Consider the following 19,505-nt stretch of genomic DNA (forward strand, 5'->3'; position numbering starts at 1 on the left):
TTCCCCCTTTCAGCCACTTGTTTCTTACTTGACTGACACAATTTTAAGTTAACGGTTTAAAATCGCCCTCAATGGTTCTTACATATCTCATGTGTAAGACAATATAAATACCAAAGCAGTAGTTTTTTCTTATATATGCAAAAGAAGTACCTCATCAGATACAGACAAACTTCTCGTTATGTGCAATTGTGAAACTTGAAGGACTACAGGTCAAATTGCTCCTGCATGAACTTTTCGGAAAATATGAAGTTGCAACAGGGTGCAGACATTATCAATAACACCAGTTGACAGTGTCTGAATTGCATGTTTTGCAGCCATACGGTGTGCTTTTAGGATTTTAGGATCATTTAGGAGCTTGTCCAGAATTTCTTCTAGTTCCGTATCTCCACCTACCTGTATGACCCATTATGCCATACCAAAATGCATATAAAAACATCGCTCCAAAAAAATTGTATACAAAAATATTACTACCAAGTATCCGTTGATGGCAGACTCTATGGCGAGGCACTTAAGTCATCCAAAAGTTAATAATATAGCTAAACTGTAATAAATAGCTTATTAAGGTAAACAACTTATGTTCAACTTCTAATTTAGGTAATCTTATAATCTCATTTTTAAACCCGTAATAGACAACTAAAGATTATAACATTTTTTACTTAAAGTGACCAGCTTCCATGACCTGATAACAAGTCAAAAAATGATGCTCCAGCCGATTTGTCAGTAACTTTTAACCGTGTTGACTTTCACAGACTCGATGATAATGTCGCATCTAAAATAGTTTATCTTAGGAGTAACTTGAATATCATCTTTTGGATATTTTTGACGAGTTTTTTCTAGCCTAGAAGTTGGTTACCCACAAACAGATAAATAGACATCAGTATAAAAAAATAAACTCTAGAAGGTGCAAGTATGGTTACAACGGATGCATTTTAGTCTCTTAGGTTAAACCATTTAAAAACTTACATGTGTTACAGATAAAGGATTTAACCGTTGCATTGCATTGACCATATGTGAGAAATGACCAATATGTTGACCTAACATCACCAAACCAAGTAAAGGTCAATAAGGAAGTTCAGAAACAAGAAGCGGAACAAATTAAAATTTCGTGATCCGAATTTACCAGTCAAAACAGCACATCCTGCAGCAGCAGCCTCAGCAAGATTATGGCCAGTTAAACCAGGCAACAAAGAACCTCCAATAACGGCGATAGGAGTCAATCTATAAAATTGTCTCAGTTCACCTAAACAATCAGTTAAACAATGTTTTATTATACATATATCTCAATTTATAATTTCACAATAATATAGTCATATCTGTTAGTGAAAGCATCTTGTTGTCACCTAAAGTATCCACAATGTATATACTTGTTTCAGATGTAAGTGAGTCACCACGTGATCTCAACGCCACATTCACCCCAATTTTCTGCAAGCCCTGCATGCATATTGCATCACAAACTAACTATATTTACTTTGTAGGCTTGTGAGTTTATATATTTTCTTCTATTCGTAAGAAATATGAAATACATTAAGAAGCCAAATAGAATTTTTTTTTTTTTTTTTTTTTATGTATAGTGAAATATTGAGAAAGTAGCAACAGGTTCATACATGAGAGATTTGCTGCCCGAGATTTGGATGACGAGGAACAATGATACAAAGGATATTCGGGTGCTTCTGCATTAAGGCTCTGTGAACTGCAAGGATCACTATATAGAAATCCAATTATTTATACATGGTTCGGACTTTTCGGGCTAAAAGCATTCCAGGTCAACCCGCCCCATATAAAAAATGCCCATTTTAACCCCTATGAAAATCACCTTCTTCTTCACCCTTATGTATTGATGAAGCCATCCAAACACTTCTGTCTGCAATCTTTTCATGAAAGTCTTCCATATTTGTCATGTTTTTAGTTATATTGACCAACTCTCCAGTACCTGATAAAGTCAATATCATATCAAGGGATAGCACACTATGGCGAATATAAGCCAACAAACACCTCCAATAAAGTCAAATGACATACAAAGCTTTAAGTTACCGGAGAAGTTAATAACAAATGGTGAAGCTTGCAGCAGCTGAAAACGAATTGCCTGAATATTGCTCTGTAACGGGTCAAATAAAAAGTTTAGAACATAGATATGAAATCGGTGATTAACTAAATAGGTCATACCAATGGAAGTATCAAAGAAAATTTGGACAGCATCAATGAAGCAAGTTGTCGTACTACTGGTCTTGACCAATTGTTGAAGGACTTTATTGACATTCGAGCATTTATTAACGTTAGTATAACCTGAAAATATAAATGAACACCAATTGCAATTCATCTTATTAGTATTCAACCAGAAAGCAAATAGTGTGAGTTCATTTTTAACTTTGAAGGCCTAAACATTTGGGTCTTAGTATCAAAAGATAGATAATATACTTACACCATGTTTTGAGGCACTAAAAACAAGATTAGGCCATAGTTCACTCTCCACAAGCACCAGAGCATAAGGCTTCCAATATTCAAGAAAAGCATTCACAGCAGCAGGTGTATCAACTGGAGCAAACTGACAAGATTTCATTGCTCATGCAGCTTGAATTATTTAAAAAAAAAAAAAAAAAAAAAAAAAAAAAAAAAAAAAATATTCTAGTCAATGGAAGTTGTAATATTAAGATAAGTATAAACCTGGTATATGACACTGCATGGAAGTAAAGTCTTTAGCACTTCACTGTACAACAAATACATATAGTTTATTAATTTAAACAAATGATAAAAAGAAAGGTAGTGATCAAGCACCTTCTCCAAAACAATGAACAAAATTAGCGCTAAATTTAATCCCGATTCCTGATAGATGACTATATCATTTCTATTCAATTTCTTGCAAAAGTGAACTTTATAAAACATATTGCTCATACTACGTTTCCTACGCACTTTAATATGCAATTGATAATTGATTTACGTGATCCCCAATAAATGAGCAATCTTAGGTGTGCTAACAATTGCAGCAAAATATTCACAAATTTGGGCTCATTTTGAACTCGGATAAATCTTAATAAGTTACATTCAGCTCAAGACCAAATTATTTTTCCATGTAGTAAGTCGATACTCATGTAGTTATTTGATTATTTTTTCTGATGAACAAATATTAATCTCAAGTTATACGTTGAGCTCAATAAACTTGTTTCATAGCTACACTCATATAAACTGGTGTATACTTGATGTCTTGGGTTCAATTCCTATTAGTTACATCACTGATCACTTACATTTTATATGAAGTTTTAAAATTATATAAACTAATCTCATTTGACTCGTTGAGCTCGATTAGCTCGTTCGACTAACAATTGGATTAGAATATTCAGTTTTCAAGCTCAACAAATCGAACTAACTGTGCAGTAACTTTTGTACAAGCTCAACACCTTAACTTGAACTCGAACAATATCAAGTAACTCATCTATTGACTATATTGTTTAAGCTAGAAAACGATGATGGTGTAGTTAACAAACACACATCCCTAATTTAAAAATACCTAAATCAATACACGAATAGAACAATGCAGTTAATTAAATTCTTACAATGCAGATGTTGTAGTGGTAGTCATTAAAACTGTAACATCCGGATTTCGTTCAACGCATCGTTTAATCACAGGCACAACACACATTCCTTCACCTGTTAACCAATAACCTAATTAAACAGTATTAAACATATCAAAAACCCTAACTATATAGAACATGTATACTAGCAAGTAATACTAGAGTTTTAGGAGTAAAATGACCTAGGGAAACGGCATGGAACCAGATGAGAGCGCCGGAAGGACGAGGGACAGACGGTTGGCCGAGACGCTCCGGCCACCGGAGAGGATGCTCGAGATGACGGAATTTGCGATACCGGAGTTGAAGATTGATTAATGGTGTTAGAGTGGATGTAATAGCTTTGTATAGCATGTAAATTGTTTCACCGCCTTTATTTGACCTCATTTTTGTTTCGATTTCGTCAGCGACTTGAATGACTAGCTTAATTGACTGATTTGATGTTCAATTTATGTTATGACTATGATTCAGATCAAATGAAACATTAGCAAGTGTTTGTGGGCTCCCAAGTGTAACGAGTGTTTCAAGTTTTGTTGAGTTTGAGAATCTAAACTCCAAGGGTGTTGCTACTGTTAATGGATGTAAGTTATCTAGTGGCACAAAAGTCAGTGGTTACATAGGAAAAATGTAGTTTTTGTTATAATTCAGTAGGCTTATAACTACCTTTAGTGGTTTGATTCTTGATGTTATAATTCAGTAGGCTTATAACTACCTTTAGTGGTTTGATTCTTGATGTTATAATTCAGTAGGCTTATAACTACCTTTAGTGATTTGATTCTTGATTTAGAATACTAATAATGAAGTGTAAGAACAAAGATGATAATGGAGAGAAAGAAAGAAACACTTTGTAAGTGTGAGAAATGGTGCAAGTTTAATGCTTGCATTCATGAGTATTTATAGCCTAAAATCTCAATATAAAAATACATACTTTGTGTACCAAAATTGACTATATGTATACACCAAAATTGACTATCCATATCTATATTATTATTATTATTATAACACTCCCCCTTGGATAGCAATTTTATTTTGTTGAAGATCAACTATAAATTACTGCCTCGTTAAAAACCTTGCTAAAGAAAACCCAGTGGGAAAAAACTTTAGCTAAGGGAAAAAGAGTGCAGCATGGAGTTGACTCCCCCTCAAGTAGACATCGCTTCAGCTGTTACATCTTTTGAACATGTCTCATGCCAATGTTATGAACGTGTGTTCTGAAAATAGCAGTTGGAAGTGCTTTCGTGAAAAGATCAGCAGAGTTTTTGCTAGATTGCACATATCTCATTTCAATCTGGTTGTCCTTAATGAGATTTTGAGTGTATGAGAAGAATCTAGGTGGTATGTGTTTTGTTCGGTCACTTTTGATATACCCTTCTTTCATCTGTGCTATGCAAGCTGCATTATCTTCATAGATAGTTGTTGGACTTTTATCGCGTTCTAGTCCACAAGAATCAGTAATGAGTTGTGTCATTGATCTCAACCAAAAACATTCTCGAGTAGCTTCATGTAATGCAATCACTTCGGCATGATTTGACGATGTAGCAACAAGTGTTTGTTTTTGAGAACGCCATGATATTGCAGTACCTCCATTTAGGAATACATATCCAGTTTGAGATTTAGCTTTATGTGGATCAGATAAATAACCTGCATCTGCATAACCAACCAAATCTTGTTTTGATTCGTTAGAATAAAATAATCCTAAATCAGTAGTTCCTCGAAGGTATCGAAATATGTGTTTGATCCCATTCCAGTGTCTTTTGGTAGGAGCAGAGCTGAACCTTGCCAACAAATTAACTGCAAAAGAAATGTCAGGTCTTGTACAATTTGTAAGATACATAAGAGCTCCAATTGCACTAAGATATGGTACTTCTGGTCCAAGAATGTCTTCTTGATCTTCACATGGACGAAATGGATCAGCTTCAACATTGAGTGATCTAACAACCATAGGAGTACTTAATGGTTTTGCCTTGTCCATATTGAAACGTTTCAAAATCTTTTCAGTATATGTTGTTTGATGTACAAGTAAACCATTAGGCATATGCTCAATTTGTAAACCAAGGCAATACTTGGTTTTTCCGAGATCTTTCATTTCAAATTCTTTCTTTAGAAGTTGAATGGCTTCATAGATCTCTTTATTTGTACCTATGATGTTAAGATCATCAACATAAACAGCTATGATCACATATCCGGATGTTGTTTTCTTAATGAAAACACAAGGGCAAGTAAGGTTATTTGTATACCCTTTGCTTATCAAGTAATCACTTAATCGGTTATACCACATACGTCCCGATTGTTTTAACCCATATAAAGATCTTTGTAATTTAATCGAATACATTTCTTTGGGTTTTGCATTTGATGCTTCTGGTACCTTAAATCCTTCAGGTAACTTCATATATATATCACTATCAAGTGATCCATATAGATAAGCAGTCACAACATCCATGAGATGCATTTCTAAATTTTTAGAAACTGCCAGACTGATTAAGTACCTAAAAGTAATTGCATCCATAACAGGAGAATAAGTTTCTTCATAATCAATTCCCGGTCTTTGAGAAAAACCTTGAGCTACAAGTCTAGCTTTATACCTTGTAACTTCATTTTTCTCATTTCTTTTTCGGACAAAAATCCATCTGTATCCTACAGGTTTCACATCTTTAGGAGTGAGAATGATGGATCCGAAAACTTTTCTTTTATTGAGTGATTCTAATTCAGCTCGTATTGCTTCTTTCCATTGAGCCCAATCATGTCTATTTTGACATTCAACCATAGATGTTGGTTCTGGATCATCATCATTATTCATGATGTCATATGCAACATTAAATGAAAATTTCTCATCAAGATTTTTCATTTCATTTCGGTTCCATAATATTTTTGAATATGCATAATTGATTGCAATTTCTGTATTGACATCATCAATCTCCTCTGCAGTAGGAGTACTGATTTGTGGTTCTTCTTGAACACTTTCTTTTACTTCATTATCAGCTGATTTTCTTTTTCGAGGATTTTTATCCTTTGAACCGATTGGTCTTCCACGTTTCTGACGTGGCAAAGATTCATGAGTGACGTTATTGCCAGCTTTTGGAATTTCAATTCGAGCTGGAGTATTTACTGCTGGTATATATGATTTTGTCACCGTTTTTGTATCTGTAAATGCATCAGGCAATTGATTTGCAAGTTCTTGTATATGCATTATCTTTTGAACTTCTGTCTCGCATTCTTTTGTGCGAGGATCAAGATACTTTAATTGAGGTTCACACCATGAAACATCATTTTCTTTATTTTTCATTTCTCCCCCTAATCTAGGGAACAATGTTTCATTAAAATGACAATCAGCAAAACGTGCTGTAAAAACGTCACCTGTCATAGGTTCAATATACCTTAATATTGAAGATGTTTCATATCCAACATATATTCCCAACCTCCTTTGAGGACCCATTTTTGTACGTTGTGGTGTCGCAATTGGAACATACACTGCACAACCAAATGTTCTAAGATGGGAAATATTTGGCTCTTGACCAAAAGCAAGTTGTAGGGGGGAATATTTATGACTTGCACTTGGTCTGATGCGAATCAATGCAGCAGCATGTAAAATTGCATGACCCCATATAGATACAGGGAGTTTTGTTCTCATTATCAATGGTCTAGCGATTAACTGTAAACGTTTAATCAATGACTCGGCTAAACCATTTTGTGTATGCACATGAGCAACAGAATGTTCAACAACAATTCCTATAGACATGCAATAGTCATTAAATGCTTGAGATGTAAATTCACCAGCATTATCAAGTCTCACCCTTTTAATGGTGTAATCAGGAAAATGAGCTCTCAATTTAATAATTTGGGCAAGAAATTTTGCAAATGCCACATTACGGCTTGATAACAGACAAACATGAGACCATCTGCTAGATGCGTCTATTAGAACCATGAAATATCTAAATGGTCCACATGGTGGATGAATTGGTCCACATATATCACCTTGAATTCTTTCAAGAAACATTGGTGATTCTTTCTCAACCTTAAGTGGTGAGGGTCTAGTTATCAATTTTCCAAGAGAGCAAGATGTACATGGAACCATTGTATCATGATGGATTTTTCTATCCTTTAGTGGATGTCCATGAGTACATTCAATAATCCTTTTCATCATTGTTGATCCTGGATGGCCTAATCTGTTATGCCATAAACTGAATACACCAGGATCAATATATTTTTCGTTAACTACCATATGTATTTCTGGTACATTTATATGTGTATAATGTAATCCAGAACTAAGTCTTGGCAGTTTTTCAACCACATGACTCTTGTCAGTGATACTTAAATATTTCTCATTTTCTGTTGTCACTGACTGATAATCATACCCGTTAAGGTATATGTCGGAGAAACTCAATAAATTTCTGCTTGACTTGGGAGAAAATAAGGCATCATTTATTAAAAATTTTGTACCATTTGGTAGTATGAAATTTGCCTTTCCTATCCCTTTTATCAAGTTAGCAGGTCCTGATATTGTATGTATAGTTCCTTCCGTTGGTTTTAGATCAATAAAATATTTCTCGGATTTAAGTATAGTGTGTGTAGTTCCACTGTCTGCTATACAGAGATCTCCACCACTTGATTGATGTTGTATTCCAGCAAAATTCATATTGAACTTCATATATAAGAAATAAATAGTGAGTACATTAATATTACACAATATTTTAAACGCAAATAGATAGTACTGAAACATTTAGCAAACATAATGACAAAGACAGACGATATTAAATCGTTTATTTTTCAAAAGACACACAACTTAAACATTCAAGAAATCTTCATATAAATCAGATGGTTTCTCAGTGACTGTTGGATCAATATTATCCACAAAATTTACTTCCTTTTCTTTACCTTTCAGCGAATCCTGATACATCTTAACAAGATGTTTAGATGTTCGGCAAGTATTAGTCCAGTGGCCCATTCTACCACATCTGTAGCAAGATTCTTCAGAATTTTTAGAAGAATTTTCTTCAACATCTTGTTTAATGGGCTTGTTTTGTGGTTGATATTTATATTTTCGTGGATTACTATTTCTTTGACCACCACGGCCACGACCACGACCACGTCCACGCCCATTACCATTACCATAAGGATGGTTTCTACCATAGTTATGGCTTTTGGCATGATGATGGTGATGGTTATTATAACCACGACCTTGCCCGCGTCCTTGTCCCTGTTTATAATTATTTGCAGTATTTGCTTCAGGGATTGCAAGTGTACCAGTAGGACGGGATTGCTGATTTTTCATTAATAGCTCATCATTTTGCTCTGCAACTAAGAGATATGAATTAAGTTCAGGATATGTTTTGAACTTTAGCATTCTCAAATTTCTTTGCACTGTGATGTTTGCAGCATTCATTGTGGAGAAAGTTTTCTCCATCATGTCTGCATCACTAATTTCATGTCCACAGAATTTAAGTTGTGAACATGTATTATACAGAGCTGAGCTGTATTCATTTACTTTCTTAAAGTCTTGGAACCTTAATGTTCTCCATTGTTCCATTGCAGCTGGAAGTAAAATTTCTCTTTGATTATTGAATCTGCTTTTGAGACCTTCCCATAAAACATGGGGATCTTCTACAGTCACATAATTATTTTGTAAGCATTCATCAATATGTTGATGAATAAAGCAACATGCCGTAGCTTGTTCTTTTTCAGAACAAGTGTTGTTTTCATTTATGGTTTCAAGAATGCCCATTGATTTAAGATGCATTTTTACTTTTATAACCCATGGCATGTAGTTGTTTCCAGTTGATTCTAAAGGAGTAAATTTAAGCTTTTCCAGATTCGACATTTTCTATTATCAAAAATTAAAACAAACATCATGATAAATTAGAGTCAATTTATATTCATAAGTATATAAACATTAAACATAAATTTAATATAACATAAATGATAAGTAGGTGACAGTGTCGACCATGTGTAAGCAATCATAAATAAATGTTATATAACAAAAATATAAATATTAGTAAACATAAATGAAAATTTGGCGACAGTGTCGACCATATATTTTTTCAGGTGGTATAACCGACCTATATCATTCTGGTGGTATAACCGACCATATATCATTCTGGTGGTATAACCGACCATATATCATTTTGGTGGTATAACCGACCATATATCATTTTGGTGGCAGAGCCAACCATATTTAGTATTAAGATTATCGTGCTGATAACGTGTTATAATTCAGTAGGCTTATAACTACCTTTAGTGGTTTGATTCTTGATGTTATAATTCAGTAGGCTTATAACTACCTTTAGTGGTTTGATTCTTGATGTTATAATTCAGTAGGCTTATAACTACCTTTAGTGATTTGATTCTTGATTTAGAATACTAATAATGAAGTGTAAGAACAAAGATGATAATGGAGAGAAAGAAAGAAACACTTTGTAAGTGTGAGAAATGGTGCAAGTTTAATGCTTGCATTCATGAGTATTTATAGCCTAAAATCTCAATATAAAAATACATACTTTGTGTACCAAAATTGACTATATGTATACACCAAAATTGACTATCCATATCTATATTATTATTATTATTATAACAGTTTTTTTTTTTCTTTTCTTGGCGAAAAAATTTATTATTATAAATGGAAAAAAATTCAGTTAGTGTTGAAAGAAATGAAGTGGTAAATGATGTGATGGTCTCTGAGTCCTATTCGTGATGTTCAGCAGGATACTCGCAATATGGAGGTGACTACGGGTGTTGTTGATGCGGTTGTGAGGGCTTCCGGTGTTTCGATGCTAACGACGGATCCGACACTTTGGTTGGTAATAAGAATTTTGTTGATTGTGGTGGGGAGGTAGTGAAAGACAAGAGTTCGGGTTTAGATAAAGGAAAAAACATTTGTGAAGACGTTGAGGTTCAAGGCAGTTCATATGAGGTTAATTTGGATTTGGAAAGGATTGATAATGTGCTTGATGGGTTGGTTTTTGTAATCAGTCAAAAAAAAGGAGGATTGAGGACGTCTTGACAACTAAAAAGTGTGAGGACTATACTAATGCGCTTCTTGATAACTTGGCGAATGTTGCTACCGGGAATAGTGCGGGACGTATGTATTGTAAATGTGCGGATAAGGATTGTAAATGACATTGTAGGGGTTGGCATGTAAATGCTAACAAATTTCGATTTTACGGGGGGAAGAAGGGTGATACGAGAGGTGCGGGGAAGAGGAAAGGGAAAGATAAGAAAAAGAGTCTAATGGACGGGACGTATCGGTTGCACGACTCGAGTGACAGGGATGAGATTGAGGGGACTTCTAATTGGAGTGCAAAAGTTGGTCAAACTTTTGTGAGTGTTGAGGGGAAACGCATTGGTGCGGAGGCGGGAGAAGCGTTAGATGGTGTTGGGTTTTTTTTTTTTTTGACGAATTTAGAAATGAAGGATTGAATTCGGACGGGATTGAAATCGAGTCTACTTTTTCGTTTAAGGAGACTGCGGAAGAGGGCACTATTGATACAAACTTTGGTACTTGATTAGGGATTTTTTTTATGGTTCTTTGTTTGGTTATTTTTAGCTCTGTTATATGTTTTTGCTTTCTTTTGTGTTGTTCAGTTCACGTTAAGGCTCAGTTTTAGTTAGCATCTTGGTTTGTATTGGTTAGGTTTGTTTATTGTTTTCGAGCCTTAATTTGTGGTGACCTTTTGTTTCTCCGTTTTCTGGTCTCTGTTTTGGAGATTAAGATTTATTTAAAGTTATTGTTTTTTGCCAAAAAAATAAAAAATGAAACATTAGCACTCCACTATTTAGTACTGTACTTCAGTAAATAATTCGTATTCGGTAGCCAATGCAATTCGGGTCATTCTCCACTCCGCTAATTTTTCTAATCCCATTTGGCCTAAAGTTATTTGGGGAAACAACGATCCTTCCAAAATCATGTTATTTCATTGGCTTGTAATCAAAAAAAGGCTTCCCGTTAAAGATGTTTTATCACGTAGACACATCTTGCCTTCTAACCAATCGACTTTATGTGCGTGGTATTTGAAGGAAGTTGAAACTATCAATCATCTCTTATTACATTGCAAGTGGACTTTTCAAGTTTGGGCGGAATTGTTTAAATGGTGGATGGAATATTCGTTGAGTTATCCCGTGTTCGGTTGAAGCTTTCTCTTTCGATTGGTACTATGGCACGAGTATTAATGCTTCAAAGTTTTGGAAGTTGATTGGTCCCGCTACTCTTTGGTCCGTTTGGTTAGCTAGGAATGACTTTATTTTCATTGGTAAATTTACTTGTCGTTCGGTTATTATTCGAAACACCAAACTCAAGGTGTTTTATTGAGCAACAAACCTCAACTTTTATCATGGTCTTCATTCCTATGTGTGGGAACACAATCCTTTTTTTTTATGTTACTAATCTATTGTGATGTAAGTAGCTTTATGCTTTTGCTCATGACCGAGTATTAATCTCCGTCATTGTAACTCTTTTTTCGATCCTTCATTGTTTCGATGAAGTGATCTCTTTCAATGATATATAATTCTTCGCCCTAAAAAAAAGTGAGTAATTAAATTAAATTAAAATTTAGTATAGTAGTTACTGTGTTAATTAATTAATTAATTATTATTTATAATTACAAATTATAATTAGATCAAGACTTCAAAATATTAGTATATTGTGGTAGATTTAGGTTAACTCAAACAATCGTACAAGTGCATACGTACATTTTAGCATAGCTACGATTAGGAATGACAATGGATCGGATATGGATCGGCTGCGCCTATATCCATATCCATTTAAATTTTAAAATCCATATCCATATCCATATCAATTTATATATATTTCATCCATCCATATTCATATCCGTTGAATTAATGTAAGACCCCGTTTCCTTTTCAGTTATATGGGACGCCGTCCAATATGGGGGACGCCGTCCAATAGTGAAGCGTGGGACGCCCTCCAAGAATTAGGACGCCGTCCAAATGGTCTGACGGGCCAGCTGTGTAGTTTTTAGATTTTAAAAGGGGTATGTTGGTCTTTTCACTTGGTGGCCGGTTTTAAGCCACAAATGGGCAAGGTTGAGCTCATTCAACCTTATCTTCACCAACACAAACACTCTCTTCAAACCCTAGTGAGAGAAACTCACTTTTAGTGAGAGATTGCTTGATTTGGAGAAGAAGGAGTCGGATTCTTGCCAAAGCTCGTGTGACGATCGCTCCAAATCCATATGGACGAACACGTCATTCATCGATTTCATTGCGAGGTATTTGACCTCTATATGATACATTTTGTAAACATTGCATTCTTTTGAAAAGACACACCATAAATGAATATTTAAATCAATGGTTTTCGACATCTGATGATTTCTACATATAGACAATCACCATAAATAATAGTTTACAACAGTACTTCCGTTGACAATGCAGTCAAAATAAGATACATGGTGATGATTTGGTGAATGCAACGTTTCCTTGAAAAATATGCCATGTAAGACTCCATGCACATAGCTTGTCTAACATATAAGCAAACAGCGGAAGACTTCTAGGGAACCTGAGAATAAACATGCTAACAAGTGTCAACACAAAGGTTGGTGAGTTCATAGTTTTAATGTTTTGCATAATCTGTACATAAAGGTGGATCACAAGATTTCAATTGTTTCATCCAGAAACATTTATCAAAATATTCTACAAGATTGAGCACCCTGGTAACTAAACTTTAACGTCTATATAATAAGTACCCCTGTTTTAACATACATGCAACCAACATGTACAATACACGCAAAACAACGTGTACTAAACTCAAATAGCATACGTCTGTTTTATAGTTCAGGCTAGGGTTTCTATACCTGGAACAGACGGGGATGTCAAGCCCTATGGATCCATATATAACTACTCACGCCCACCAGTTCTTATAACTGGCAGTTACTAGTTACCATAGCTAAGGGATTTTCGGTTCAAACTCGGTGTAGTATTTAGTATGTACTTGTATCCATTGCGTTTAAAATAAAGTGCATATATTCTCAGCCCAAAAATATAGATTGCAAAAGCAATTAAAAAAGGAGCAAATGAAACTCACCTTAGCAGCACATAAAGTCGTTCACTAAAACGTGACTGAAACTCGGATTACCAAATAATCGTAGATCTCAACCTAGAGAACATATGTTGGTCAATAAATGTCTATCAAGCTAGGTCAGGTCATAGTGTATCACAATCCTAATGCTCGAGATCGACATACAAAAGTTATCCAAAGTCGTTTCAAAAAGTCAATTTTGACAATAGTTCACAAAACATGATGTACCTTATATAAGGATTCATTTACTCGGTTGGTAATATTCAAAAATCCATTTTATCAATCTCGTAAACAAGTTGTTTAAATATTAACTGCAGATTCAAAAGCAAATCCAATTAACGTCAATCATAATTCAGTTGATCATATCTTTTAATCCGTTCATCGAAACTATTCGATATCTAAATGAAAAGTTATTGATTTTTCGTTAGCTTTCCAAAAACATGCATATCATATATCTCTTTCCAGTAATATATGTATTTAATTCGTGATTCATTATAAACTGTTTAACGACGAAATTTAGCATACAAGCATGCATAAATATATATACTCGAGCACTAGACATGGATACACAATTAATATATAAAAGATAAGATATGAATGCTCACGTATCAATATTGAGATTCAATATTGCAGAAAAGTACGTAGACGCAACAGAGATGATAAACACTAGGTTTGACTTGCGAACAATACCCATGAATATTACCCATAACCTCCATAGCAATAACTCATAATTTCCTTAGCTCTATCCCGCTCGAAAAACTATTTTGAAAGTGACATGCTCATGACCTCGTCGTAGTATTTTATGTATAATACTAATTAATAATAATACTACTAATAATATTAAGATTAATAATAATATTAATCTTAATAATAATAATAATAATAATAATAATAATAATAATAATAATAATAATAATAATAATAATAATAATAATAATAATAATAATTATAAATATAATAGAGAGATTGAGACGAGAGATATAAGTAAATAAAACTGGTACCAGACTTCGCGTTTTATAGCATCTGGCCTGAAAAAGTACCCCATGCGATCGCATGGGATTTGTGCTTCAAGGCCATGCGATCGCATGGCACCCTGGGACAGCTCACAATTGTTTAACTTCTAGTTTGTCGACATATTTTTATATTATAAATAATATATTTAATTTATATAATTAATTATATATTATATTAAATTCACGTGCATAGTTGACTTGTAATTTTTGTTCCAATAAGTCGTACGTCGTCACTCGACTTATGTCCCGGTTCCGATTTTTCGAGTGTCCCTTCGTACGCTGAGAAAACTTGTAATTTACATTTTGGGACACGTACCTTTGTCAAAATATAGCCTTAAATTATCCCTAAATTTTATCACTCAAAGTGTATCTTAAACTTTCGAGTGTTTTGGTCATTTACTTCTATAAATCATTGTCTCGCAGTATATACATATACATATATACATTTTCATTTTGAAATAGTGTTTTACTGTAGCAAAGTTTTTTTTACTGTAGTAAATAGTGATTTTCGAAAACACTGTAGCTTTTCGGGTACTGTAGTAATTCGAAAATACTGTAGCAAATTAGTGTTTTACTGGTTCATCTTAAATGTTTTAGTTAACTTATCTAAATATCAATCGAATCAATAATCGAATGTTACTATCGTTTACTAAATAACTTGAAATCATATATATTCAAATAGATATATAAACCAATAAGTTTAATGTACGGTATCATGCAATTAAAACTTTGTTACGTTTTCAAGTTATAGTATATATATGTATCTATTTACATATAATGGTTAGCGAATCGTTGAGAACAACCGAAGGGTACTTGAATAGTTCAAAAAGTTTGAGATTCGGTTTTACAGACTTTGTTTATCGTGTCAGAAACGTTAAATCATTTAAAGATAAAGTTTAAACTTGGTCAAAAATTTCCGGGTTGTCACAGCTCGGGTTTTAAAGTTGTTCATCTCGTTCTTGGCTACGTTGTGGTAGTATTGGTAAGTTCAAACTCCGAATTTCATTTGTTTGATTTGAGGTTCAATGTTAGGGTTTGAGCTTGATTAATTGTGAAACCCTTTTAGATGATGAAGTGGGTTTATGGTGACTAGTTATTCTTGTCACTTGGCGGGTTTTGGGTTGGTTGACGTTTTTGCCATGTTTAGGCTTTGATATTGGGTTTAATCACTAGATTTAGTGATTATGGTGTGATGACCCGGAAATTTCCGACTAAATTTAAACTTAATTTTTATATGATTTCGATACGATAAGCAAAGTCTATTAAACCGAGTCTCAAAATTTTTGAACTGTTTCATGAAATCATTTGACTTTCGACTATTCCCGACGATTCACGAACAATTATCTGTAAATAAATATGTATATATATTATATAAATATAAATATAAGAATATATAATTAATATTATGATTTAATAAAGAATACTTTAAATAATTAGAATGTAATAATAGGGATAATTAAGGCTATTGTTAAAATAAATATATATATAACTATATATATATATATATATATATATATATATATATATATATATATATATATATATATATATATATATGAATCTATATAAGATTTCTATTAAATAAATACATAAAATATACAAATATTAACTAATCAGTCAATGGCTTCACATAATATAATAGTACATAAATGATAAATGGTATTGTATTAAATTATAAGTTTGAATAAAATTGTTATATTAATATTATTTTTATTACTTTCATTATTATTATTGTTGCTAATATATATATATATATATATATATATATATATATATATATATAAATTGATATGTTAAAGTTGTATTATTATTATTATTGTTGTAGAGATTATTATTTCCATTATCATTAAAAATCATTATTTTATAGTTATTATTAGAAATGAAACAATATACATTATTATTATCATAAATAATATTATTATCATCTTTATAATCATAATTATCAGAATTATTAGTTGTTATTATTATTAAAAGTATTGTTATTATTATTATTAATGCATTAATATTAACAATTATTATAATTATTATTATTAATACTATTATTAATATTGATTATTATTGAAAACAATTATAATTATTGATTAATAACTTTATTTTCTATAAACTATATATATATATATATATATATATATATATATATATATATATATATATATATATATATATATATATATATATATACGAATTTGATCTCACATAATCTGCTTTTTGTTACTATCGTACTGTAAATGGCTTCCAAAAATTCGTACCAATCAAGCTTAATCACTACAGCAAAATCCAAAAGCAGTTACAAATCCAAATCAAACGCAATTCCTTTTTATTATTATCATTTATTTGATCTGAATGGAGGATAGCCTGTCGAACCAAATCAACTACAAAACAATTTTGAAGGAATCTAGTTACAGTAAACGAGCTCCATTATACTCAATAAAATCATTGTATCAATTCAACGAGTGAAATCAAATTAAAAATCACAGAAAAAAAGAACCCGTCGCCCTGTTCTTGTTCATTTTTGCCAAAACTCGAAATCGAATTCAATTGCAAAATCCATAAATGCCATATTGTTAGGAATAATTACTTCAAACTATCTGGAAAGTTTCACTTTCCAATTTTTAAAAAGTAACTTGAAATCAGGAGTCAAAGTTTTTGAAAAAATAAAGTCAAACGTTGTTCATCAGTTAAATTCTAGATATGTGATGTGATTCAAGTTCAATTAATGAATTCAAAAGTTTCCTTGAGTGATTTCAAACCTTTTTCATGTTGTAAGTGTAGTCTAAAACGTTTTCAAAATTGAAAAGTGAATTCGAGTTCATATATATGAAACAGCGACGGTATTATTAATTTTTTTTACTCTTTAATTCGTGTAATTTATTTTCTGTTAATTTTTATCGTAACTGTTAGATGTTGTTGTGTTAATGCAACATCAGTAAATAGATTATGGGTTGGTCTGAGTTCAATGTTGAATTGGTACAATGAAGAAGAAGAACAGAAATTCATACGGGTTATAATTAAATAGGATTGGGTTTTAATCAGAAATATACAAATGGTTCGATGGTTAAGAGGAGAGTCGGGTAGGCGAGAGGTCTCGGGTTTGATTCCGGCCTGAGACATTTCTTTTTTGAAAACCATTTTGAGGTAGTTTTCTTACTAATTGTTATTATTATTATTGTTATTATTAATTTTTGGTATTATTACTAAGTATTATAGTTATTATTATTGTTAGTGTTACTAATAAGTATTAGTTACCTTTAATTATTATCATAAATAATAAATACAATTATATTACTATTATCATTAAGATTATGATTATTATTATCATTATTTGTATGAAAATGATATAATTCTCATTAATATTAGTATTAGGATAATTTTATCATTTTTAGTATTAGTATTAATATTAATGGTTTTTATTAACATTATCATTATTATTTTAATTAATATTTGTATTAATAACATTGTTATAGTTATTAAGATTATTATGATTATTATTAACATAAGTATCATTATTAACAAAATCATTATTATTATTAATATTTTCATTATTAATAAAGTTATTATTATGATCACTAGTAAAACTTTAATATCAAAACTATCATTTTAAGCAAATAAATATTTTGTACATAAAATATATTTATTATATATACTATACTTATATTAAAACTACACATAAATATATATATAAAACCTACTAAAATTATTTATATAAACACTTACAAACAACAAATTATCGATTTTTAAATATAACATTAAACAAGTATGTATATGAATATATTAATATAACTATAAAAATATTAACCATTTGAATGTACATACAAATTAAAAATATATGTTATTAATATAAAAATAATGTAATTAATAAATTTATATATATATATATATATATATATATATATATATATATATATATATATATATATATATATATATATATATATATTCATTCGAATACGATTACATGTATTAATAAATATACAAATGATATAGGTTCGTGAATCCGAGGCCAACCCTGCATTGTTCAATATAGTCATATGTATTTTTACTACAAAATACATTAGGTGTGTTTCATTTGCCTTTTTACCCTTTATATTTTTGGGCTGAGAATACATGCGCAATTTTTATAAATGTTTTACGAAATAGACACAAGTAATCAAAACTACATTATATGGTTGAATGATCGAAGTCGAATATGCCCCTTTTTGCTTGGTAACCTAAGAATTAGTAAATCGATCTACTAATTGACGTGAATCCTAAAGATAGATCTATTGGGCCTAACGAACCCCATCCAAAGTACCGGATGCTTTAGTACTTCGATGTTGTTTTTATTATGTCCGAAGGATTTTCCGGAATGATAGGGGATATTCTTATATGCATCTTGTTAATATCGGTTACCAGGTGTTCGCCATATGAATGATATTTTTGTCTCTATGCATGGGACGTATTTTTATGAGAACTAGAAATGAAATTCTTGTGGTCTATTAAAATGATGAAAATGATTATTTATGTTAAATTAATGAACTCACCAACCTTTTGGTTGACACTTTAAAGCATGTTTATTCTCAGGTATGAAAGAAATCTTCCGCTGTGCATTTGCTCATTTTAGAAATATTACTTGGAGTCATTCATGGCATATTTCAAAAGACGTTGCATTCGAGTCGTTGAGTTCATCAAGATTATTATTAAGTCAATTATAGTTGGATATATTATGAAATGGTATGCATGCCGTCAACTTTCGTTGTAAAGAAAGATTGTCTTTTAGAATCGAATGCAATGTTTGTAAAATGTATCATATAAAGGTCAAGTACCTCGCGATGTAACCAAATGTAATGGACTTCGTCCGGATGGATTAGGACGGGTCGTTAGAGTCGGTATCAGAGCGGTGATCTTAGCGAACCAGGTCTTGCATTA

The 19,505-nt window shown here is 32.0% G+C and overlaps 1 protein-coding gene across 1 annotated transcript; it reads right to left on the reverse strand.

The window, feature by feature from the left end:
- Positions 1-210: 210 nt before the first annotated feature.
- Positions 211-4,136, reverse strand: LOC139842118 (probable 3-deoxy-D-manno-octulosonic acid transferase, mitochondrial). The gene is made up of 12 exons (XM_071832291.1): positions 3,749-4,136; positions 3,549-3,642; positions 2,662-2,704; positions 2,420-2,542; positions 2,164-2,283; positions 2,017-2,095; positions 1,814-1,930; positions 1,605-1,702; positions 1,341-1,431; positions 1,121-1,240; positions 964-1,034; positions 211-393 (listed from the first exon to the last, which is right to left on the reverse strand). Exons 1-12 carry the CDS (start codon positions 3,948-3,950, stop codon positions 211-213), a joined length of 1,341 nt encoding a protein of 446 aa, XP_071688392.1. The 5' UTR covers positions 3,951-4,136.
- Positions 4,137-19,505: the final 15,369 nt, after the last annotated feature.

This window comes from Rutidosis leptorrhynchoides, chromosome 4, assembly GCF_046630445.1.
Source record: "Rutidosis leptorrhynchoides isolate AG116_Rl617_1_P2 chromosome 4, CSIRO_AGI_Rlap_v1, whole genome shotgun sequence".
Taxonomy (NCBI): domain Eukaryota; kingdom Viridiplantae; phylum Streptophyta; class Magnoliopsida; order Asterales; family Asteraceae; genus Rutidosis; species Rutidosis leptorrhynchoides.